A 27,252-nucleotide genomic window follows, 5' to 3' on the forward strand; every position below is an offset into this window, starting at 1 on the left:
AATGTTAAAAAAAACCTTTTTTTTTTTTAAACCAGGGGGAAAGACTGAAGTAAATATAAACAGTTTGTTTAAATGTTGTAGGACAAAAGAGACATTTAATACCAGTATAGAAAGGGATTATAGATTGGTATAATTGTTTTGAAATATTGTTTGTATTATGTATGGGTAATAGTCACTTTTTTTTTTTTTCAAATTCCTCTCATTGGAGGATGCTCATTCTTGCTATTACACCTTCTACAAACTTCAGGCTAAGGGTGGTGTCCCAGTCTTCTTGCTGTCCACCCTCCTTCTAGTCTGTGGTGCTACAGTGTAGGCCAACACTCACTCCACTTCCCAAATCTCTGCACAAACTCTCTGTTTCCCACACCTCCAGCTTCAGTCATCCTGGTCTTGTCTCTCTTCTGCCATCCAGGAACTGGACTCTCACAGTTGTCGTGTCCAGTCCAGTTCTTGTCATTACCTTGAACAGTTTTAACATCTCCATTAATGACCTGTTTAACACCTTCATTGCATGGCGTCAGGAATTAGAAATCTGGGTTTGAATGTTCGTCCTCGTCTATCATTCAGTGTGCCATTAGAAATGTTGTCTGCATTAAGTTTCTTCCTCTGTAAAATAGAGCAGATATCATTTTAAAATGGTGATTGTAGAGTTGTTAAGTGATGGTAGAAGCATCACATGAATTATAGGTGAAACCACACTGAAGTCTTACTCAGTGGCTGTTCTAGAGTTATGTTTACTCAATGACAGTTTGATAAACCAATTTATATGCTCTCGGTTTATATTCTATTTGCTATATGAAGATTGTATTTTGGGCTGTATTCTCTGATTGCGTCTTCCACATCAAAAACCTTGACCATATTATCTTGTAATCTTTTAAACCCATCTTCTTATTCATTTAGTCATTCACCTTTCTTTTACTCCATCTCCCCTGCTACTGTCCTTACTGAGAAGAAGTAGGATGATGGTTCTCTTCACTATGTTGGTTCTGAGCTTGAGGTATCCTGTGCTCTAACAATGGTTTTCATTTGGGGTAGTAGTCCTCACCCCTACCCCAGGGGAGTTTTAAAATGACATGTGAGGTATTTGGGTTGTTATTAACATTTTAGTGCTTGGGATTGGGATGGGTAAACATCCTTAATATTTGGGATGGGCTCACGAATCTAAAATTCTTTTTCCAAAATGCCAATGGTGCCCCTAGATATCCAGGACTTTTGTTCGTCCTCTAGTTACTTTCTTAGCCTTTTTTTTTTTCAATTTATTTATTTTCAGAAAAACATTATTCATTATTTTTTCACCACACCCAGTGCTCCATGCAAGCCGTGCCCTCTATAATACCCACCACCTGGTACCCCAACCTCCCACCCCCCCGCCACTTCAAATCTCTCAGACTGTTTTTCAGAGTCCATAGTCTCTCATGGTTCACCTCCCCTTCCAATTTACCCAAATTCCCTACTCCTCTCTAACGCCCCTTGTCCTCCATGCTATTTGTTATGCTCCACAAATAAGTGAAACCATATAATTGACTCTCTCTGCTTGACTTATTTCACTCAGCATAATCTCTTCCAGTCCCGTCCATGTTGCTACAAAAGTTGGGTATTCATCCTTTCTGATGGAGGCATAATACTCCATAATGTATATGGACCACATCTTCCTTATCCATTCATCCCTTGAAGGGCATCTTGGTTCTTTCCATAGTTTGGCGACCGTGGCCATTGCTGCTATAAACATTGGGGTACAGATGGCCCTTCTTTTCACGACATCTGTATCTTTGGGGTAAATACCCAGGAGTGCAATTGCAGGGTCATAGGGAAGCTCTATTTTTAATTTCTCGAGGAATCTCCACACTGTTCTCCAAAGAGGCTGCACCAACTTGCATTCCCACCAACAGTGGAAGAGGGTTCCCCTTTCTCCACATCCTCTCCAACATATGTTGTTTCCTGTTTTGTTAATTTTGGCCATTCTAACTGGTGTAAGGTGATATCTCAATGTGGTTTTAATTTGAATCTCCCTGAGGGCTAATGATGATGAACATTTTTTCATGTGTCTGATAGCCATTTGTATGTCTTGATTGGAGAAGTGTCTGTTCATATCTTCTGCCCATTTTTTGATGTGTTTGCTGGTTTCATGTGTGTTGAGTTTGAGGAGTTCATTATAGATCCTGGATATCAACCTTTTGTCTGTACTGTCATTTGCAAATATCTTCTCCCATTCCGTGGGTTGCCTCTTTGTTTTTTTGACTGTTTCCTTTGCTGTGCAGAAGCTTTTGATTTTGATGAAGTCCCAGAAGTTTATTTTCGCTTTTGTTTCCTTTGCCTTTGGAGATGTATCTTGAAAGAAGTTGCTTTCTTAGCCTTTTTAAGGCAAAACTTGCCACTTCTTTCTCTATGTCCCTGTATAATTTTCATTACGCTGTTAATTGTGTGTCTATCTCTGTCTTTAGAATATAAGGGGCATAATTCAGGGAAAGTGTCGCAAGGACACTTACTCTCGTATCCTAGGGTATAATACAGATCTTATGCATAGTTGGTATTCACTGAGCGTTTGCAACATTTGAATTTGGAATCTCTCTTTGTTCCAGGAAGGATTCAGCTTTCATTTGATAATAAGAGGTTGATAAAATATAGCAACCTTTTTGACATTTGAGTTTCTTTCTAAAGTTCTTTAAGAGACATAAAAATAAAAAGAGAATCTTTCCAATTGGGTAGATCACTTCTTGTAAACATCTCATTCTCAGAAAATGTGAATAAGAGAATTTTTGGGTTGTGATGTTTGGAAAAAATATGGTAAAAATATTTGAAAAAATGTACAGTCTGAGGTAAAGGTTAAAAAGTATTTAAACAAGTTTCTTTCTAATGTTTTTGTTCTTTGAATCATAATGGAAATATCTTTTCCCTCCCTTTTTTTTTCTATCTTAGTAAATGGTTACTTTTTAGAGATTTGTGTTTATTTTGAGTCATTGTGCTTTGAAAAAGTTTATAATCAGGGAAGATCTTGAAAAAAGAATGGCCAAAATTATCCCAGGGATATAAAATAGTGTTTTTTGTTTTTTGTTTTTTTTTTTCTCAATGATATCCCATAGGGACTGGACTTGTTTACTGTAAATAGGGTAAAGAAATGAATTGACTTCTGTTTTTATCTGTGTTTGAGGAGAGAATGTGGAATAGTTATTTTCATTGTTCATAGAATAATGAATAGAAAAACATGAGCTCACATCAAAGAAGAGATTTGAGTTAGCTGAATGAAGCTTTCTGACCATTTGGTTGTTGAACAGTGCAGTGCCTAAAGAAACAGGTTATGCTTTTTCTTCTGGCATTGTGGGGTGGAAAGGCACTGGGGTTTGAGGCAGGAATCCTAGTCACTCGTAATATCTCTGAACCCCATTTTTTTAAATTTGTAAAAATGAGAATACTAAAGCATGGCCTGAAAGATGTCCTCAGATTAAATGAGATAATGTGTAGGCAAGCACTTGGGAGATAATGCCGGCTCTGTTCCCCTTTCTGTCACATGCCTAGTATGTCCTAGATACTCAACAATGGTTCTTCTTCCTTTGGAGATCTTTAAGGAGAGTGGGATAAGCGTCACTGTTGGAAGATTAAGAAATATACCTGTCAAAGGGTAGCACTATAAAGGAAGAGTTTAGAAGGGTCCCTAAAGGGCAGTAGGCATCTTTGAGGAAATAAGATTTAGGTCAGTTAGTCTTAATTCTGAACCATATTCTTTTGACCCATTACTATCCCTCTTACTTGCCATCAGGCACTATAACCCTCTTTGGTGGTAACTGAGAAATAGTTTCCACATTAATTTTTGAGAAGGAAGTTTAATTTTCTGTCTTTTACTACAAGTTCAAAGAGGAATAGACATCTGCATTTTTGGCATGAAAAAAATCTAAAATACTAGGAGGATGAAGTCTGTAAAAAACAATACCTTTTAGTAGAGTCAAATGCGATTTTAGTCAAATGCTAGAAGTAGTGTTTCCCTTTGTAGGCTGAGGATAAACAAGTGCACAAGTATTAAATACTGGGCTTGGAGTCGTAGTCACTGGTGAAAAGAATTTCGGATTTTTAGAAAGCTCACACTTGTGTTAGTAAATCATAATTCCTCTCCTGACAGGTAAGGGAGGTTGAGGGACTGTCACCACAGAAGAGGGTCAAGACTGCAGCTGGGATCCTGGTGTTTCCTAGGTATCCTTTCACAGTGTGTGCCAGTTTCCTTCTTGGCAGTTATAAGCTCAGATTTCTGTTCTGCTAATAATTACTGTGTAGTTAGTGACCCTCAAACTTAATGACTTAAAACAGGAACAATTATTTTATTAACTCTCATAGTTTCCATGGGTCAGGAAATTGGGAAGGGCTTAGCTGGGTGGTTCTGGCTTGAGGTTTCTCAAGCAATAGTAGTAAAGCAGAGACAGTGGGGGCCAGAGCAGCATGGGGCTGCCAGGCATCTCTCCCATGTAATCTCAGGGTTCTCCACGTGGAATGTTTGCATGGGGGCTCCAGGGTCTGCTCGCACAAGTGTTCCAGTGAGCCAGGCAAAGGCACCATTACCTGTATGTTTGGTGACATAGTCGTGGAAGTCACGCTCTAACCCTTCTGTTGCATTTTATTGCTTCTCATCATGTCATAAGCCCACCCAGATTCACAGATCAGGAAGTGGCAAGGTACTACCAGAAGGGCATATGGGATGGGAGATATTGCAGCCATCTCTGGGAAATACAGTTTGCCAGTCTCCGAATGTGCCGCAATGCTACATGAAGAGCGGTGGGATGTAGGTGCGATCTTCCTACTTTATAGGGAAATCTATTAGTAACAATGGACTTTCTGTAGATTTAATTGATCTTTTCATGGCATTGTCTGTGGTAAAAATTGGTTATGGACTAAGCTTTAATGATCTCAATATAAACCTTCTCTACTGTTAGTGTTGTTATTAACCTAATTACCAAAGAAGGAACCAGGATGAGAGGAACAAAGCAGTTATCTCTTGACACATTCAGTAACAATATTGAGCAGGTAAAATGATATGTTGTCACTATTTATTCTTCACCTTTTAAAACTTGAATCTTAAGGACTTGATAATCCTTTTGGATAAAGCAAATACACTGCCATAGACACCAGAAAGGTAAATTTTTCTTTATGTGCTGATGGTTTCTCGTTAGGCATCAACATTGGTTCTATATATATTCTGTCTAACTTTTGTCATGACTAAATTACACTAAAATAATCGTTTTCACCAGGTTATTTCATGTTTTTATTTGGCTTATTCTGGCAATTCCATGCATTTGGAGGGTTCAGGAAGAGTCGTATTGGATGACTTATGGTACTGATGTAGAAAGATTCTTCCATCAAAGTAATTGCATTCAACGTTCCTAGTTTGGGTCCTTGAGACATCATTTATTGGTGGGAAGTAAAATTAAATGAAGTAGGTAAAATCAGAGGATAGGAAAGCCCTCAAGAGTTCATCTGTTTTGTTGCTTCTAGGTATGGCTTACTTAAGTTGTACCAGCTGTAGACTACTCCTGACTAAGGTCTGGGGTGGTCTTGAGCAACTTGCTGAAATACAATGTGAGGCTGTGTTCAGAGGAGGTTTTTTAAATGTAGGATTGATTATGGTAGATCTTAGTGGATATGAATGTTATTTTGTCTCAGAAGTTAGAAACATTGACTTTTAGTCTTCTTAAATTTATATTTGTTACGTCTCTTTTTATGTGATTTGATCAGGGGTTTCTTCCCTGTGTACGTAAAGAAAATGTGTATTCTGTTTTTCTTGGATGGGATGTTTTATATGAATCTTTGAGAACCGTGTATTCTAAGTATGCTTCAAGTAAAAAAAGTTCTTGAAAAACAACTTTAACTGCGGGTACTTGTTTAAAATAAAGCTTATCAGAGGGAGGCTTGTGGGGGGATGGGTGAAGTAGGTGATGGGGATTGAGAGTATACTTTCCATGATGACCACTGAGTAATAAAAAAGAATAATTCAATCACTACCTTGTGCATCTGAAACTAATATGACATTGTATGTCAACTATACTGGAATTAAAATAAAAAAATATAAAAAAGAAACATTGACTTTTTTTTTAACATTGATTTTTAGATTTGTTTTTGCTTCTTGCTGATGCATCAGAGAAAGCAATAATACAGAAACTATTCTTGAAGAACAACATGGAAAGAAGTAAAAGAAAATTCCAAATTATTTCTTAGTCCACCTCTTAAAATATCACAATTCCCTAACCATCCATTCCGTTTTCTCCCAGTCTTAGCCTATTTAAACTTCAGAGGACAGCCAGGCGGGGTGATATTTTGGGCATCTCACTGTGGGAGTTAGCTCAAAATGATTTAGATGGTATTTAATCGCTGGATAAGAAAATACTGTAATTGGTATGTTAAACATTTTGGAATGTAATTTTGTCTACTTTTCAATTTGGTGGGCTCCCAATGAGTGGATTTTTCTAATTTTCTGAAAAACGTCTGGTTTACATTTTTCACACTGGTAAAATAGTTTTTCTCAGTTAAGCGCATTAGATTGTGTGCAACTCACTTGAATTGCTTTGAACAAACCGTCCACATCAGGAATGATGACTTCTTAACTGCAGTTGTAGGAATGGCAAATCACCTCACCTCTTTAAAATTTTTGCTCTCTAGTGATCATCTGAAGAGGAGAGATACGAGGTATTGGAATTAGAAAAATGTACAGAGGCAGGATGGCAGCGAAAAGGACAGAAACTTTAGGGTCAGGGTTGGTGAGCTCTAGTACTAGTTGTACCATTTGCTCTCTATGATTTTGACCAGCTCATGTGTCATCTGAATCCTTCCTTCATAATCTGTAAAATGGAGATAATATTGATACATATAGAATTACTGTTGAGAGCTAAATGTAACAGCATATGTTGAAGTATCTTGAAAAGCACGACATCTTATATAGCACTGTAGAAATTCAGGAGACCTGCAGGGATCTCCTTACTGGCTTACCAAATAGAAGATAGTTAAGAATCTAGACCTCGTAATGAATCCTTAAGGAAGACAGTTGAATGCGGTAATATGGTAGAGGCAGTGAGCTCAAGGTCACTTGATTTGGGGTCTCAGCCTGACTCAGCTACTAAATGGCTGTAACATCTTACAGTATTTAATTAACCTAGCTGTTCCTCAGTTTCTTGTCCATAGCAGGGATTGCTTACTTCTGATTGTGCAAAGAGTTAGATCCTGGTTTTAGAGTGCACTATGGAATGTTATATTCTGTAGGTTTAATACCTCTAAGTTATACTTTTAATATTTAGAAGTACAAAAAGTTTAATTTATTCCCAGAAAGAAATTCACAATAGGTAGCGAAGTGTTCACTAGCAGCTGGAGAGTGGCATAAATTGGTTTGTTTCATTTTCCCTTGAGCTGCCTGTTTGATATGGACTCTCTGATCTTTTTTCTCTTGTCCTCTCAATTTTTCTTTTTCTTCCCTCTTCCTGGGGTCCCAGTTTGTTGTGGTTTTGGCTTCTGACTTGTGCTTTGTCAAGGTTGAAATGGAGATGTGTGGATGATGGATGGGTTGGGCCTTCGAGTCTTTTTTTTTTTTAAGATTTTATTCATTTATTTGATAGACAGAGATCACAAGTGGGCAGAGAGGCAGGTAGAGAGAGAGGTGGAAGCAGGAGCTCCGCTGAGCAGAGAGCCTGATGCGGGGCTCGATCCCAGGACCCTGAGATCATGACCCGGGCCGAAGGCAGAGGCTTTAACCCGCTGAGCCACCCAGGTGCCCGAGTCTTTCGATTTTTGATGAAGAAAATGATCTTCCTGTTCAGGTCTCTAGGTGAAATGTCTGAAGATTTTTGTCTTGTTGGTACTGTCCACCCCTGAGAGCCTGGATTTAATGTATTACAGTGGGAACACTGTTTGCTAGTAAGTACCAGGGATTGATCTCTTCACAACTATATACTCTCCTGCTTTTCTGTCTTCACCGATAAGAGGACTGAACTATTAGATCCTTTCAACTTCTAAAAAGATGTGATTTAGGCTGGAGGCCTCTGTAGTGTCAGTGAGGCACGTACTGGTAGATTTTGTTTTGCCTCTTTTTAGGTGGGAAAGTGAAGGCACCTAGGAGTTGGCTCTGCAGCGCTGAGTTCAGTGTTTTAGCCATTACTTGGAATCTCCTTCCTGTAAGGGAAGTATTGCTTCGTAGAAATTTGTGTGTGGATGTCAATATAAGCATATTTTTAGCTTTAATAAGTGGTTTGAGGTAGAGTGTGTGTTTAGAGCACGAGGTTCAGATACTGTGTGATTCCATAGTCTGCATCTATGAAATGGAAGGCCGTGACTATAGTGACCGCATTCTTGTGCACTAAAATACTTATTTGTTCTGAATATACCGTTTTTTTGTTCTCCGTGTTGCTCTTTGTACTAAAGATACTTTCCTACTAATTGGAGCTGTAAGTCTTACTTACAGTGGTTTTCATAATCAAAATACTACTCTCATATTAAGAAGCAATTTCCTGTTGATTGTTTTTCCAAATTAATTTAATTTTAATTTAATTTTAACCTCTCTTTTCACCCAATCCATACTCAAAGTCTAAGAATTCAAATTTCTAAGTATCTCTGGAGTCAATGTGTGCTCTCTTCCTTAATTGAGGTTCCCTTTGGCTCTCTCCCTTGGACTATTGCTAAATGTTTCTGATGGGTCTCCTAGCATCACACCAAGTATCTCATAAAATGTCACATTTGTGGGGCGCCTGGGTGACTCGGTTAAGCGACTGCCTTCGGCTCAGGTCATGATCCCGGAGTCCCAGGATCGAGTCCCGCATCGGGCTGGCTTCCAGCTCCATGGGAAATTTGCTTCTCCCTCTGACCTTCTCCCCTCTAATGCTCTCTCTCACTCTCAAATAAATAAATAAAATCTTTAAAAAAATCACATTTGTACATAAAGTGCTTTTATACACGTTTTCTTACTAAATTCTCATACCTACTGGTGAGGTAGATTTTATCATTACCTACCTTTGACAATTGGGAAAAAAGTAGAAAGACTAAGAACTTTCCACAGATTACATGGTGAGTAAATGGTGGAAGAATTCATATTTCAGAAAACAGGTCACTAAAAAATTCATGGGCCCCAAGGTAGAAACAAAATTTTCTGTAAATTACATTGGTATAGTGAATGACTGAGTATGAAATAAAAATATGACATCTAGACAGATACATTTAAGGATATATATTTTTTTAATTTTGCAAATGAAGCCAACTACTTTAAAAAAAGTTTTCACAATTTTTTGTTTTGTGAAGTAATTAGTTTGGGTAATATAACTAAAAAGAAAGATGCGTGACTTCAAATTCATGCCACTTTATTGAACACGTGCCAGAATTGATTTATAGTTTCTTACATATTTTTTTTTAACAAAACAAGGTTTTAAGTAATAACTTAGAAAAACACAATTTTTCTTCCTTCCGTCCTTCCTTCCTTTAAAAAATCTATTTGGTAAGCTCTGAAAGTAGTGGGAATAGATATGCAGAAATGAGTGAAAATATACAGTCTTAAATCCTGTATGAGAAATAATCTTTTAAAAATTCTTTTTTTTTAAAATTTATTTTTATTTATTTGTCAGAGAGAGAGAGAGAGTGAGCACAGACAGACAGAGTGGCAGGCAGAGGCAGAGGCAGAGGCAGAGGGAGAAGCAGGCTCCCCCCTGAGCATGGAGCCTGATGTGGGACTCGATCCCGGGACACCGGGATCATGACCTGAGCTGAAGGCAGTCGCTTAACCAACTGAGCCACCGAGGCATCCCTCTTTTAAAAATTCTTAATTTTATAATTTAGCTCACCGTGATGACCTAAATTCCTATATGCTTTAACAGTACCCTTATATAGGGGCGAGTCCTGCAATGGTACAATTCAATGGTTTTATATTCATTGTGATTTTTATATTCACAGAGTTGTGCAGCTATCACCACAATCAATTTAAAACATCTTCATCTCTCTAAAAAGGAACACCAAACTCATTAGCAGCACTTCCTGTTCCACTTCCTTTCAGTCCCTGGCTCTACTTTTTGTCTCTATGGATTGGCCTTTTCTGGACATTTCATATAATGTGTGTGTAAGGACCTATTTAGCCAGAGGCTTCCATCCAGGTTAAACAATAACCTTGTTGTTTAACCCTTAAACTGTCCCTGCCCCCCTTCCCCCAAGGGACTTATTCAAAAACAAGTCCCGGAAACCAGCCCCAGGTAACAAAGCCCAAATACAAGGGTGGGTCAGGCCAGGTGGAGACATCCGATCAGTGGGGGGATGCATACTGTCTCCCTAGTTACCAAGGAGTAGGAGCCCTGCCCTTTGGGCACCTTTTGGGCACCAATTCTGACCATGGTGATAGGCTGGTTCAAATGTCTACTATAGGGTAAATTATAATTCAATTGGTCACTTGTGTGTGACCTAGCATGACCGTGCAGCTTTCTCTCTGCACAATTTCATTGGCCACCTGTGCAAGGCCAGGCCCAACCACATGGCCTTTGCCCTTAAAAGCTAGTCTGTGAAACAGAGAGAGGTTGCCCTCTCTGTAAGAGACGTGGCCCTGGCTGGTCAGTTTGATTCTTGATGCTTGGCACAAAATAAAGCTTTGCTTGACCTTCACTTTGTATAGTCTCCTTCCTTTAATCACGGACCCATTATTGGGACCTAACAGTGTGCGGTTTTGAGACTGACTTCTGTCACTTAGCATAAAGTCTATGTATCAGTACTTTATTTCTTTTCATTGCCTAACATAGCCCATTGTATGGCTATCCTACACTTCATTTATTTATTGGTTGATGGACATTTGGTTTCCTTCCACTCTTTGGCCGTGATGAATAATGCTGCTATGAAAATTTGTGTATCAGCTTTTTATGAGGATGTAGGCTTTCATCCTTTTGGGTATATTCCTGGAAGAAGAATTGCTGGGTCATATGGTAAGTGTATGTTTAACTCTTTAAGGAATGGCCAGACTGTTTTCCACAGTGAGCATAGCATTTCCAATCCCACCAGCAGTGTTTAAGAATTTTTATTTTTCCACATCCTTGCTGACACTCGCTATTATCTCTCTTTTTCATGACAGCCCTTCTAATATGTATGATGTGGTATCTCATTGTGGTTTTGATTTGCATTTCTCTGATGACTGATGACCTTGAGCACCTTTTCATGTACTCATTGGTTATTTATATGTCATTTTTGGAGAAATGTGTGTGCAAACCCTCTGTTCATTTTTAAATTGGACTGTCTTTTTGTTGTTGGGTTGTAAGCTCATTGTGGTTTTCATTTGCATTTCCCTGATGGCTAATGATGTTGAGCATCTTTTCATGTGCTTATTGGCTATTTGTAGATCTTTTTTTGAAAGCGTGTCAACACTCTGCTCATTTTAAAATTGGGTTGTCTTTTTATTGTTGGGTTGTAAGCTCATTGTGGTTTTCATTTGCATTTCTCTGATGGCTTGGGATGCTGAGCATCTTTTCCTGTGCTAAAGGCCATTTGTGTATCTTGGAGAAATGTCTATTCAGATCCTTTGCCCATTTAAGAAAATGGGTTATTTCCCTTCTTACTATTTGAGCTTTAAATTACTGATTTTCTTTTAAAATTCTAGTTATAAGTTCCTTATCGGATATGTGACTTGAAAAAACTTTTAAGTTGTCTATTCATTTTCTTGATGGTTTTTTTGGAAACACATATGTTTTAAATTTTAAACATGTTCCATTTATCTCTTTTTTCCTTTTGTGCTTTTGGTGTCATAGCTAAGAGATCATTGCCAAATTTAAGATCATGAGAGTTTACTTCTATATTTTCTTCTGCTTTATAGTTTCAGATCTAATGTCTAGGTCTAAGATCCATTTAAAGTTAATTTTTGTATATGGTGTAAGGAGGAGCTCTAACTTCACTCTTTTGCATCACCATTTTTTGAAAAGATGATTCTTTCCCCATTGAGTTATCTTGGTATGCTTGTCAAAAAGGAATTGAAAGTAAACCTGAGAATTTCCTTGGTCTGTATATCTGTTTTATTCAGTATATTTTGAAATTGGGAAGTCTGAATCTTCCAACTTTATTCTTTTTCTATATTGTTCTGGCTGTTTTCCTCATATTTCCATATGGATTTTAGAATTAGATTTTATTTCTACAAAACAAGGGACCTAGGATTTTGGTAGATGAAATTGCATTGAATCTGTAGATCAATTTGAGGAGTATTGCCATATTAACAATATAAAGTCTTCTGATTCATGACAGTGGGATGTCTTTCCATTTATTTAGGTCTTCTTTAATTTCTTTCAGCAGTGTTCAATAGTTTTCAAGATATAAGTTTGTACTTCTTTTGTTAAATTTATTTCTAAGTATTTTATTCCTTTAATGATATTGTAAATAGAATTGTTTTCTTATCATTTTTAATTTGTTTATTGTTACTGTGAAAAGACAGTTGACTTTTATATATTGCCATCTATCTTGCAAACTTGCTGAACTCATTCATTAGTTCTGAGAGTTTTTTAGTGGATTGCTAAGAATTTACTATATATAGGATAATGCCATCTGCAAACATGGTTTTACTTATTTCTTTCAGTCCAGATTCCTTATATTTCTTTTTCTTTCCTAATTGCACTGGCTAAAATTTCCAGCACGATGTTGAATTGAAGTGATGAGAACAGGCATCCTTCTCTTTTTCCTGATATTAGGGGGGAAAGCATTCAATTTTTCACAGTTCCTTATGACGTGACCTGTGTTTTTCTTCACATATGTCCTTTGTGAGATTGAAGAAGTTCACTTTTCTACCTAGTGTGTTGAATATTTCATCATTAAGGGTGTTGAATTTTATCAATTGCTTTATCTGCATCTGTTGAGATGATCATTTTGCATTTGTCCTTTATTTTAATGATTTGATTGTTACATTGATTGATTTTCAAATGTTAAATCAACCTTGTTCCTGAGAAAATTGATCCCAGTTACTCATGATGTATAATCCTTTTGTATATTGCCAGATTCAATTTGCTAGTGTTTTGTTGAGAATTTGTGTTCACACTCAAAAGACATACTGGCCTGTATAGTTTTATTTTCTTGTGATGTCTTTGTGTGGCTTGACCTTAGTATATTACTGGTCATGCAGAAGAGGTTGAGAAGTGTTCTTTCCTCTTCGAGTTTTTGGAAGCATTTGCAAAGAATTAACATTAATTCTTTAAGTGCTTGGTAGATGTATGATTTTACTCTTATGTGGAATTTAAGAAGCAAAACAAATGAACAAAGGGGAATAAAAAGAAGCAAACCAAGAAATAGACTCTTAACTATAGAGAAAAACTGAGGGTTACCAAGGGATAGGTGGGTGGGGAGAGACAGGTTAAATATGTCATGGAGGTTAAGGACTGCATTTCCTGTGATGAGCACCTGGTGATGTATGGAAGCATTGAATCACTATATTGTACACCTCAAACTAATACTACACAGTGTGATAACTAACTAGAATTTAAATCAAAACTTTAAAAAATGCTTGGTGGAATTTTCCAGGACTTTTTGAAATTTTTTGGAAGATTTTGATTACAAATTCAGTTTCTCTAATTGTCGTATCTATTCAGTTTTTCCATTTATTTGCTAGTTAGATTTATTTTCACTTTTTTCTAAAAGTTCAGCTACAGGGGCACCTGGGTGGCTCAGTTAAGCATCCGCCTTCAGCTCAGGTCATTATCCCTGGGTCCTGGGATCAAGTCCTGCATCAGGCTCCCTGCTGAGTGGAGAGTCTGCTTCTCCCTCTACCATTCCTCCTTGCTCATGTTCTCACTCCCGTGCTCTCAAATAAACAAATAAATAAATAAAATCTTAAAAAAATAAGGTTCAGGTACAGATTTGTCAACTTCTGTTGATCTTTTCAGGGAGCCAACTTTTTTTGTTGTTGTTGATTTTTCTCCATTGGACTACTATTCTCTATTCATTATTTCCTGCTCTACCCTGTATTACTTCCTTCTTCTCACTTGCTTTGAGTTTCGTTTGCTTTTCTTTTTTCAATGTCTAAAGGAGGAATGCTAAGTTATTGATTTGAAATATTTCTTCTTTTAAAATATAGGTATGTATAGCTATAAATTGCTCTCAAATACTGCTTTAGCTCCATCTCATAAATTTGGGTATGATGTACCTTTATTTTCACTTATCTTGAAACATTTTCTTTTAAAAAGTATTTTTTTTTTTTACTTGAGTATAGTTGATATACACTGCTACATAAGTTTCAGGTGTACATCATAGTGATTCCACGTGTTTATATATTATGCTATGTTTGCCCAGGTGTAGCTACGATTTGTCATATTCCTTATGCTGTGCTTTTTATTCCTATGACTAATTTATTTCATAACTGGAAGCCTATATATTTCTCACACCCCTTCATCCATTTTGCCCATCCCCAACCTTCCGTCTCTCTAGCAACCATTAGTTTGTTCACTGTATTTATAAGTCTGATTCTGCTTTTTGTTTGTTAATTCACTAGTTTTATTTTTTTAGATTCCACATGTAAGGGAAATCATATGGTTTTTGTCTTTCTGTTTGACTTATTACATTTAGCATAATACCCTCTAGGTCCAACCATGTTGTCTCAAATGGCATGATCTCATTCTTTTTTTATGACTTTGTAGTATTTCAGCATATCTGTGCATGTGTGTGTGTATGTGTACCTACACATGTACATACATACCACCTCTTCCTTATCCATTTGTCTACTAATGGACACTTAGGTTGCTTCCATATCTTGGCTATTTTAAGTAATGCTGCAATAAATATAGTGGTGTATATATCTTTTTGACTTTGTAAATATCTTCTCCCATTCATTAGGTTGCCTTTTTGTTTTGTTGGTGGTTTCTTTTACTGTGCAAAAGCTTTTTATTTTGATGCAATCCCAATAGTTAATTTTTGCTTTTGTTTCCCTTGCCTTAGGAGACATACCTAGAAAAATTTTGCTGCAGTTGATGTTAGAGAAATTAGTGCCTAGAATTTTTATGGTTTCAGGGCTCACATTTGTTACTTTAATCTATTTTGAGTTTATTTTTGTTTATGGTATTAGAAAGTGGTCCAGTTTCATTCTTTTACATGCAGCAGTTTAGTTTTCCAGCACCATTTATTGAAGAGACTGCCTTTTCTCCATTGTATATTCCTGACTCCTTTGTAATAGATTAATTGATCATATATGTGTGGTTTCATTTCTGGGGTCTCTATTCTGTTCTGTTGATTTATGTGTCTATTTCTCTCTCTCTCTCTCTCTTTTTTTTTTTGGCAGTACCAAACTGTTTTGGTTGTTACAACTTTATTTTTAAAGATTTTATTTATTTATTTGAGAGAGAGAGAACGAGAGCACAAGTGGGGTGAGGGACAGAGGGAGAAGCAGATTCCCTGCTGAGCAAGGAGCCCAATGTGGGACTCAGTCTTGGGACTCTAGTATCATTACCTGAGCTGAAGGCAGGCACTGACTGAGTCACCCAGGTGCCCTTATTATTTTAGCTTTGTTGTATAACTTGAAATCTGGGGTTGTGACACCTCCAGTTTTGTTTTTATTTCTCAAGATTTCCTTGACTATTTGAAATTTTTTGTGGTTCCATATAAATTTTAGGGTAATTTGTTCTTTTTTTGTAAAAAAAAAATCACTATTGGTATTTTGATAGGGATCACATTGAATCTGTAGATTGCTTTGGGTAGTATGCACATTTAATATTCTTGTTCATCTAATCCATGAGCATGAAATATCTTTCCATTTGTTTCTTCTTCAATTTCTTTAATCAGTGTTTTATAGTTTTCAAAATACAGGTGTTTCATCTCTGAGTTTATTCCTATGTATTTTATTCTTTTTGGTGCAATTGCAAATGAGGTTGTGTTCTTAATTTCTCTTTCTACTATTTTGTTATTAGTATATAGAATGCTACTGATTTCTGGGTATTAATTTTGTATCCTGCAACTTTACTGAATTCATTTATTACTCCTAGTAGTTTTTTGGTAGAGTCTAGGACTTTCTGTGTATAGTATCATGTTGTTCACAAATAGCAACATTTTAACTTCTTTACCAATATGGATGCCTCTTATTAATCTTGAAGTATTTTCTAATTTCTTATGTGATTTTGTTTGTTACTTGTTAATGCTTTGGAATTATGTTGTTTACTGTACACATATTTTTGGTTTTCCAAATTATGCCTCTGTTAGTGATTTTTTTTTGCTGTTTTCTTTCTTTATTTTTTTTCCCAATTTATTTATTTTCAGAAAAACAGTATTTATTATTTTTTCACCACACCCAGTGCTCCATGCAAGCCGTGCCCTCTATAATACCCACTACCTGGTACCCCAACCTCCCACCCCTCTGCCACTTCAAACCCCTCAGATTGTTTTTCAGAGTCCATAGTCTCTCATGGTTCACCACCCCTTCCAATTTACCCAAAAGCACATACCCTCCCCAATGTCCATAACCCTACCCCCCTTCTCCCAACCCCCACCCCCCAGCAACCCACAGTCATCAAGATCAAAAGCTTTTGCACAGCAAAGTAAACAGTTAACAAAATCAAAAGACAACTGACAGAATGGGAGAAGATATTTGCAAACGACATATCAGATAAAGGTCTAGTGTCCAAAATCTATAAAGAACTTAACAAACTCAACACCCAAAGAACAAATAATCCAATCAAGAAATGGGCAGAGGACATGAACAGATGTTTCTGCAAAGAAGACATCCAGATGGCCAACAGACACATGAAAAAGTGCTCCATATCCCTCGGCATCAGGGAAATACAAATCAAAACCACAATGAGATATCACCTCACACCAGTCAGAATGGCTAAAATCAACAAGTCAGGAAATGACAGATGCTGGCGAGGATGCGGAGAAAGGGGAACCCTCCTACACTGTTGGTAGGAATGCAAACGTAGTAATCCAAAGGGGCACGTGCACCCGAATGTTTATAGCAGCAATGTCCACAATATCCAAACTATGGAAAGAACCTAGATGTCCATCAACAGATGAATGGATCAAGAAGATGTGGTATATATACACAATGGAATACTATGCAGCCATCAAAAGAAACGAAATCTTGCCATTTGCGACCACATGGATGGAACTAGAGCGTATCATGCTTAGCGAAATAAGTCAAGCGGAGAAAGACAACTATCATATGATCTCCCTGATATGAGGAAGTAGTGATGCAACATGGGGGCTTAAGTGGGTAGGAGAAGAATCCATGAAACAAGATGGGATAGGGAGGGAGACAAACCATAAGTGACTCTTAATCTCTGTTAGTGATTTTAAGTTCATTCAGTTATTATTTGAGAACATATTTTGTATGAACTCACTACTTTTAAATTTATTTTAGTTTGTCTTATGGCCTATGATATTGTCTGTCCTAGAGAATTTTCCATGTGCACTTGAGAAGAATGTGCATTTTGTTGTTGGATATGTTTTCTAGATATTAAATATATTTGGTTTATGGTGTTCAAATCTTTTCTTTCTTTCTTGATTTCCTATCTAGTTGTTCTATTCACTATTCATATTTGAGTTTTGAAACCTTCTATTATTCCTGAAGTGTCTGTTTCTCCTTTCAAATCAGTCACTTTTGGCTTTTTGTTTTTTTCCATATATGGAAACATGTGCATATATGTTTATACTTGTTATATCTTCCTAATGCAATGATCCAATTTTCTCTTGTGACTTTTTTTTTGGTTTGCTTTAATAACTCTTTGGTCTGATATTTGTATAGCCACTCCAACATTCTTATGACTATTGTTTTCATGACATATTTTTTTCCCATGCTTTCATATTTTCAGCTTATTTGTATCTTTGAATCTAAAGTATGTTAGTAAGCCCGATTCATACTTTGAATCTAAGTATGTTAGTAAGTTGGTGTTTCACTAAAATTATTTGATATAAATAATTTTATCACCTTTAACAGTGATAATATTGTCTCTGATATATTGACGAGTTAATGTTTGTTTAATACTTATAATCTCATACTGTTATTCTGGATAATGATGTTTTTGGAATATTAAGCAGGTAATAAAAGCTCCCCTTTTCAGGAAGTTTATATATAAGATAAGGGATTTATTGTCTAATTTATTTCTATTGGTCTGAGAAGTAGAGCAGATAAAATATGAGTTTATTCATTTTATAGCAAGAAAATGTGTCTATAAAGTTAAATTTGTACTTTTCTCTCATTTTTAACACTATAAATAATCTTAAATCCCAATGATGATTTTAATTTTAAATTTACTGATTCAAGCCACTACAAGTTTTTCCAATCATAATGGGTAGGAAACAGACAGAGGTTTCCAATTTTCATTGCTGTATCTTCATTGAAATTGTGTTAAAGAGCAGAGAAAAAGTTTAGTTATTAAATATTCTCATTTACTTGATTTTAACGTTATTTAGCACTCTCGTAAGATGATTGACGTAGTTCATGTATGGATTGCAGGAAAGGAAAAACTACCTTCTGAAAATGATTGAATAGCAGCTGGAATTAATGAATAAGGAGGTGACTGAATGAGTGTATCAACCAGATGAAATATAGGCTTTTTAATGTATTCTGTGTGATGAACGGATTAGCAAAATTCGAGGTAGTGCAAAATAGAAACTCTATGATATAACAATGAGAGATAATAATGTTAATGATAGTGTTAGCTGATTTTTATAGGAGACTTATTGTTTGCCAGGCACTATTCTAGTATCTTTACATATAGGTCAGTGATTGGATTGTCAAATCAAACTGACATGAATTGAAGATGTTAATCAGTTTTAAGCTTTACTTGTAATTTTAAGGATACAAGGAACTGAAAGTCACAGGAAAAGCAGACAGAGGTCCTGGACATTGAGAGAGGCCCCTAGTTTCTTTCTTCCCATGGTAGACAAAACTGTCCATCCCGGAGCAGTAGATATGATCTCTAATGATGTACATGGGTTACCTTGTGCAATAGGGAACATTATAGGCTGTGAAATATACCATTTTATACTCCGATAATTGCATAGGTGATGTCTCTTACCAACCTATAGTTCTAGGTTTGTTTACCATAATGGTTCTAAAACAAGAGTATTCTGCTAAAAGCCTTCTATGGATGAGTACATTTTTTTTTTTAAAAGCTAATACCATTAGTATATTTGTCAGTAACTAACGTGCTTATAAGGAGAGTAGACCAGGTCTTCTGCCTTCTTTTTTCTTGGGAGACCCTCCTACCCAACAAGAAACAAAAACAAAGCAAAACCAAACCTCTCTTTCATTTCCAATGAATTTCCTTATTTGAATTCAAATTCAATTATTTATTTTTTTCTGTTAAACTAGGCAAAATATATTAAGAAGGAACTTCAGGCATATTTAAAATATTCTATTTTATTTTATTTGGTTTGGTTTGGTCTGTAGGACATGGAGTGAGAGATACAGTAAATAGAAATATATTCTTTTTTTTTTTTTTAAATATTTTTTTTTTTTAAAGATTTTATTTATTTATTTGAGAGAGAGAGTGTGAGAGAGAGCATGAGCGAGGAGAAGGTCAGAGAGCGAAGCAGACTCCCCATGGAGCTGGGAGCCTGATGTGGGACTCGATCCCGGGACTCCAGGATCACGCCCTGAGCCGAAGGCAGTCGTCCAACCAACTGCGCCACCCAGGCGTCCCTAGAAATATATTCTTACCAGCAGCAAATATCCACTATAGCAGCTTGGTGTATTCCTTTTGTGTGTGTGCATGCACATGCCATCTACAATTCTTTCTTCTGTTTTCTCTTAGAATATTTGAGAAATCATATGATGGTTTCAATTTTCAATTTTCTCTGATTTTCTCTCCCCAACCCAGGATGGAGACCCAGTTCGTCCGGGAGTGGCCATGACTGATCTCGCTACTGGCCTGTATGCATATGGAGCCATTATGGCTGGATTGATACAAAGATACAAAACAGGGAAAGGACTGTTCATTGATTGTAACCTACTGTCATCTCAGGTACCAATCCAAAGAACATTTGAGGTTGTGGTGTAGGCATATGTCTGGGTTATACTCTTTCATATTGAATCCTATGGTCAAAAATCCCATTTTCAAAAAGAAAAAAAAAAAAAAACAAACAAACCAGGAAAAACGCACAAACAACAACAGCAAAAGCTGTTCTATTTTGGTATGCTTAATTATTGTTAAGTTAAAATAAACAGGCCATGAAAATTTTGTTATATGTAGACATTGCTGTTGAATTAGAGTTTTAAAGACTGTATAAAATGGGTCTATTACTATTTGTGAGAAAAGAGTACATTTGGTTTTATTTTATTGTCACATGAGCTCTATAACTTCTTTTGACCAGGATTTCTTCACCTTTTATGTACTATGGGCCCTTTGAATAGTCTGGTGAAGGCTATGGACCTTTTTTCAGAATTTTGTTTTTAGATGCATAAAATGATATACTTATCATTACAAGGGAGCCAGTTTTATTAAAATATGTCTAATTCTATATAAAAACCAGTTTTGTGTTGTAATAACACATGTAGTTTTTTACTAATACATTAAACCATATGATCTATTATCGTAACTATTGCAATTTTGAGGTAATGTTGAACATAAATGATGTTTTAAGATATTTGCAATATCTAGAATATGATATGAAAATATGGATAGTTTATTGGTAATCAAGCCATATGAACTACTAACACTCCTGGAGTTTGTTGCCTACATTCATAATTGAAGAAAATGCTAAATTTTGTTAGAAGTTGGATGGACATAGAGATATAATTTTTTTCCATTCAAATTAATTACTTCCCAGAATTCTTTCCACGGACTCCAGGTTAGAATCCCTGGTTTAGAGAGTTATCAGTTATGTCATGCTAAAAACTAACCTGGTGGAATTAAAAGGCTAACTAACTCTAAGATTGACATTTTGTCTCATTTTTATTGGAGCAGACCTAGATGCCTATCCAGAACTGATAAATTTTCAGGAATAGAAAAAAAGAAAATACCAAATTTATGTAAGGAGATATTTTACTATGGGAAAAATTACTTTATAGATGGAAACCTCAGTTAGGAATTTCAGATTTAAATGGCATACATGGGAGACTAGTAAACTTGGAAATCTGCTTGGAGATTTGTTCTCATAGACAAAATTAAGGACTTGTCTAGAGGTTAGAAAAAACATCAAAATGGTTGAAGGTAAAATACTACATATGGGGTTTCAACATAGCTTTGAGTCACAGTGAGCATTTTAATGGTTATATAAAAGGGTAAAATAATTCTCTCCAAATGAATGAACTGCCTTCTAAATAGAGAAACACAGATGTTGGTTATGGAAAGAAGCTGAAAGCCTTTTCTTCCTTCCTCTAATTTTATATCTGTAAGGAACCTGAGGCAGGGTAAGTTAACTGGCTACAAGTTACACATTCAATAATGTTGGAAGCCAGGAAGGCTTCAGGGGGTTTGACCTGTGCAGTCACAGAGAGTCCTAGGCTTAGTTTAAATACCCTGTTATCACTGCCATGAGATTCTTAATTATTTTTGAATGAGAGACCCTACATTTTTTTCACTTTGCACCAGTACTTGCAAATTATGTGGCTGGTCCTGGATTTGGGACTCTATTTAAATCTCCTGATCTTTACCTAGTCTGCTTTACTTACATGTCAATGATTAATTAGCTTTGGAAGAAATTCTCTTGTAGCGTATGGTAGAATTTAATTCTCTTCCAGCACCTAGCACAGTGATTCATGGTGTGGAGGTGTGTGGTTCCCTGGGGATGGGAGTGGAAGAGGGGGTTTGATATCACCAGTAGGGCTGTTTCAAAGTGAGGGTACAGGAAGTGCAAACTCATGCATGCATACCTACATACACTGCTTTCCAGTCATTTGGGGTATGTGTGTGTGTTTGTTGCTCATGTTGTCCCCTGAGCCGATAAGTCCCATGAATGCAGGAATAATGTTTGTTCCTGCTTATAGTGGTATCTTCAAAGCCCAGCCCAGTACCCATCAAATAGCCGGCTCTTCCAATCTTTTGAGATCAATAGGACACCCACTGTTAGCAGTGGGTATGTCTCATGACCCTTAGGTTTCATAGGAAAGTTAGAAAAACATAGAAAACCATAGAGTTAGGATAAGCACTTGATAAACAACTAATGATGAGATGATTTGCTTTTAGCAAACTCGGTAGGAGGGATTTAGCCCATTTGCTGTAGCTGATCCAGTCCAAGGTTGCTAAAGTTATTAGTGTGTTTTAGACTCATTAACTACCTTTTTAAAATCAAGGTAAAACTGACATAAAACATTATATTAGTTTCAGTTATACAATATGATGATTTAATATTTGTATATATTGCAAAATGATCACCACAATAAGTTTGGTTAACATCCATCCTGATACATAGTTGCGGTTTCTTTTTCCCACAGTATTATTAGCTATAGTCACCATGCTGTACATTACATCCCTGTGACTTATTTATTTTATAACTGGAAATTGTACCATCTGACCCCCTTCACCTATTTTACTAGCCCTTTGCTTCTTGCAACCACCGATCTGTTCTCTATGAGCTCAGTTTTTTTTTTTTTTTTTAAGATTTTATTTATTTATTTGTCAGAGAGAGAGGGAGAGAGAGCAAGCACAGGCAGACAGGCAGGCAGAGGCAGAGGGAGAAGCAGGCTCCCCACCGAGCAAGGAGCCCGATGTGGGACTCGATCCCAGGACGCTGGGATCATGACCTGAGCCGAAGGCAGCTGCCCAACCAACTGAGCCACCCAGGCGTCCCTTTTTTTATTTTTTAAATTTTTTTATTTTTTAAAGTAAGAAAAAATTTCTTCTAGAGTCCACATATAAGCAAGATTGTATTTCTCTGACTGGCTTCTTTTACTTAGCATAATGCCCTCAAGGTCCATCTGCATTGTTACAAATGGCAGGATTTCCTTCTTTTTTTGATTCCTGAATAACATTCCATTGTGTGTGTATATATGTAAAACTTTTTTTTAAATTCATTCATCCATTTTTTTTTTTTTTAGATTTTATTTATCTAATTGTCAGAGAGAGGGAGAGAGCACAAGCAGGGGGAGCAGCAGGCAGAGAAGGCAGAGGGAGAAGCAGGCTCCCGTTGAGCAAGGAGCCTGATGTGGGACTCGATCCCAGGACCCTGAGCTGAAGGCAGCCACTTAACCAACTGAACCACCCAGGCGTCCCTATCCATTCATCCATTGATGAACACTTAGATTGTTTCCATATCTTGGCTATTGTCATTACCTTTTAACAATAAAAATGGATTAAGTCTTATTTTAAAGCCATGGATTTTCAGATCTAATGTTTTATATGATCTTCATAAGAATCACTTGAGGTAGGTAGGGCAGGAATTTTTTTAAAAGATTTTATTTATTTATTTGAGAGAGAGCACAAGAGTGAGAGAGGGGTGAAGGGCAGAGTGGGAGGAAGAGGGAAAAGAATCCCATGGAGACTCCATTCTGAGTGCAAGTCTGGACTCCATCTCACAACCCCAAGATCATGATCTGAGCTGAAACCAAGAGTTCAATGCTCCACTGGCACCCAAGTGTATAGGGCAGGACTTTTTATTCCTATTTTACCTGGAAAGAAACTGAAGCTAGGAGATGTTGATCTGCTTGACCAACAGAATCACAGCAAGAATTTTGGTTTCTCTTTCCCCTACACAAAAAGACAAAAGCTTTGGCACTGAGGGACAGGCAAGATCTAGCTTTCCTGTGGTGAAGCTCCAGGGAAGAAGGTAAATTTAGTAAAAGGCAGAGAGAAAAAAAAGATCACTTATTGGAAAGGGGGCCCCTCCTGTGCCCATGTTGCATTCCAAGAGTCAGAGTAAGACAGTGCGACAAAGTGGACCTGTCTGGATCATTATCTAATCATGTTCGGACGCAGGGAGAGATAACTATCATGGAATTTAACCTGATGGACAAGTGTTTCTGTTGAAATATGGGAATTTTGAGAAAGAGAACATTTGGAGTGGGTTTTTTTAATGAGCTCTTGTCAGCTGAGGACTCACTGTGTCCCAGGCGCTGTGGTAGCTCGGTTAGAGTGGGAGGTGACACGTCTGTTCAAGGCTTAGTAGTAGAGATGGTCTTGTCCTAATGGAGAGCTGGAGGTGATGCATGGTTCTCAGGAGGAGAGAATTTTATTTAATTAATTTATTTATTTATATATTTTTTAAAGATTTTATTTATTTATTTGACAGAGAGAGATCACAAGCAGGCAGAGAGGCAGGCAGAGAGAGAGGAGGAAGCAGGCTCCCTGCTGAGCAGAAAACCCGATGCGGGCCTCGATCCCAGGACCCTGAGATCATGACCCGAGCCGAAGGCAGCGGCTTAACCCACTGAGCCACCCAGGCGCCCTGGAGGAGAGAATTTTAGAACACAGTTGGGCCAAGAGTATTAAGGGCCTCACATGTCATGCTTAGAAATCTGGATTTTAACCTCTCAAGGCCTCTGGTTTTTATCTAGCAGTTCCCTCGGTGATGGTCTTTTCAACCAAAGACTGTGTCTCCTTGGAAACATGCTATGGTTGCCACAACCAGAATAGCTTCTGAGCTGGGAACAGTGCTAAGTCTTCAAGGGCAGTGGTATAGATAATAGTTTCTGTTGAAGCCAGTCTGAAGTGCAAGGTGGTGGGCGATAAGACCATTTTCATTCTCTTCTCCCACTGCTGCCCAAGCTCTGTTCTTCTCGTTTTGCCTCTACCCTATTTCTTTTCTCTGTAACTTCTTTTCTTCTCATCTCATGTGCCACTCCAGTCTTGGGCATCTCTTTTCTCTTTTTCCCTCTCGTCTTTATTTCCCTGTTTTCCCTCCTATTCTGCGCTGCCTTTTCCAAGTCCCCTTTTCTCCGTCTTTCATTACACGGAGCTATAGTTGAAGCAGTACTGCTTCCAGATCTTACATCTTTATACTGTACCATGAGGGAAACTTACAGAATCTTTTAGCAGTTTCCGTGGAAGAAAAAGGAAGACCTTTTTCATAGAAGCCCAGAAAACAAGACCATATATTTCACTGGCTTAAGTGACCATTCCTGAACCAATTAATGAGGACTGAAAAATATGCTGTTTGTCTTAAGCTGTTCTAGGTACCAGGGATGGGGTTCACTCCACCCAAACAATATGACTGTAATGGGGGAAAATGTGATTCCCCCAAAGAATGGTAAGGTTATTTTTTGGTCAGAGGCAGGGGAAATAGATGTTGGGGGCCAATCACCATTATATTAACAATACTGAGTTTTTTGAGAATCTAGTGCACTAAAGGATGTGAAAAATTCTGCATAAATTAGAAAGTATTCTGATGACTCGCATTAATTTTATTAGGTTATTGAGAAAATATTTTGCAGTGTTAGAAATTAAAAAGGTGGCTATTGACATAATGAATTTATTATCATAATTATTGTAGATTTTCATAATAGAGAAATCTTGACTAACTTTACTTCATCTTTCAATTTAACATAACATTTATAGATTCTAGATCCAAATACCAAACCACAGAATGATTAAACTTTGCTTTATGTAAATGTGAAGCACTATTTCTAGGTACTTTTCAAAGTAGTATAATAGGAAACTTCACCTTTTAAAAAATGTGTTCATTTTCTTTTTTTATATAAATGTTCACCTGCATTGAGCAGATAACATTTGAACTTAATTTCAGCTGCCTGGAAAATGATGGTGATTTCATGCCGTGGGTAAAAAAACGTACTTCTCTATTCATTTTGATTGCATTACATAGGATGACAAACGAATGATTATAACATTCGATATCAGTTGCTAAAAATGAAATTTTGTACTCCTTCTCTTAGAAGTGAGCTGGTATACAATTACGCAAATTACACTTGATTCGAATAGTAGCTAATTATTAACTCAGAGTTGATTGCCTCAACCACAACAAAACCATTTCATTGTAGAGACACGACAGTGGCCGGGATGTGGTTTACAAGTGGGCACCAAATTTTTCATAGTTCCAAGGCTATGAACTTTTAACCCTTGTCATAAAATTCTTTGATTTTTTTTTTTTTTAGTCTTAATATGATTTAAAGTTGTCAACTGAAGATTGTCTAACGTCAGCATCTAAACTCTATTCTTCAGATGATATTGGTAAATAACAAGGAAGTGGGTTTGGATGTGGTTCCAATTACTCTGTTGCTCTTATTCTTCTGTTGTGGCTTGCAGAAATATCTTTTGGAAGTTTTAATATCCTTCCTGTACTTAATTGCAACCAGGCTTCCCTAATTACTACGACAATGAATCTTTTTAGCACCAACCTTGCATAATTATTTTCACATATAGAATGTTTTGGCATTTTTGATGTCATTATCCCTTCTCCATGTTTGTAACACTGTTCATATTTTAGGGTAGATAAAATTTCAGCTGTCATTATTGTAGCACACCTTTCTGGATAAATTTCTGAATTTCAAACAAGTATCGTAATCTGAAATTCATCTTTTTCTGTCTTTAGATACCTGTGTTTCTTCTTTTCTTTTTTTATTCTGTATCTTTTTAAAAAAACAGCTCTAGTGCTATGGTGAGTGCTGTGAAGTGTGTAAATCTGGCGATTCACAGACCTCTACCCCTGGGCCTAATAATACATTTTATGTTAATAAAAAATAAAAAACTAAGAAACCCCCCCCCAACAGCTTTAGTGAGGTGTATTTTTTAAAAAAGTATATATGAAAGAGAGAGAGAAAGGGAGAGTGATAGAGCATGAATGGAGTGAGGGGCAGAGGGAGAGGGAGCCAGTGAACGGGAAACCTGATGCGGGACTCGATCCCAGGACCCCAAGATCACGACCTGAGCTTAAGGCAGATGCTTAACTGACTGAGCCACCCAGGTACTTTAGTGAGGTATGTTTTGTACATCATAACATTCACCCAGTTTTAAGGGACCATATAATAATTTCTAGTACAGTTAGTAAGTTATGCAACCATTACCATAAATCAGGTTTTGAAACAAATTTTCATACAGTCATTTCTGATCTGGGTTGTACCCATGAGGCTAGAAAAGACCAGTTTTGAGTGGGAAAGAATGTAACACTGGGTTGATTTGGAATTCAGGGCCCATTTTGATTCTGTGGGCCTTAGACGATTTTACCTTTGTGGGTCCTTTCCTCCATAAAAATACTAAGAACTATAGCTGCATTGGTATAAAGATGAATATAATCATTATTATGTATTAATTATTATTGTGTTAGTTTTTTTCTCACTTTGAAATTAAAATTAAAACATTCTGTGTACCTCTGAAGTATGGTGAGCAGTAGGCCGAAAAAGTCCGCTCTGGAAGAATTCCCTTAAAGATAGCCTGTAAGGGGTGCCTGGGTGACTCAGTCAGTAAGCATCTGCCTTGGGCT

At 36.9% G+C, this 27,252-nt stretch overlaps 1 protein-coding gene across 3 annotated transcripts in view; it reads left to right on the forward strand.

Moving 5' to 3' along the window:
- SUGCT (succinyl-CoA:glutarate-CoA transferase) overlaps nucleotides 1-27,252 on the forward strand; it is an 827,195-nt gene that overhangs the window by 133,954 nt on the left and 665,989 nt on the right. For all 3 annotated transcript variants that reach the window (XM_044245656.1, XM_044245658.1, XM_044245657.1), the window contains exon 8: nucleotides 19,761-19,904. In XM_044245656.1, coding sequence (XP_044101591.1) covers nucleotides 19,761-19,904 — 144 coding nt within the window. The remainder of the gene's footprint in view (nucleotides 1-19,760; nucleotides 19,905-27,252) is intronic.

Source organism: Neovison vison, chromosome 4 (genome assembly GCF_020171115.1).
Source record: "Neovison vison isolate M4711 chromosome 4, ASM_NN_V1, whole genome shotgun sequence".
Taxonomy (NCBI): Eukaryota; Metazoa; Chordata; class Mammalia; order Carnivora; family Mustelidae; genus Neogale; species Neogale vison.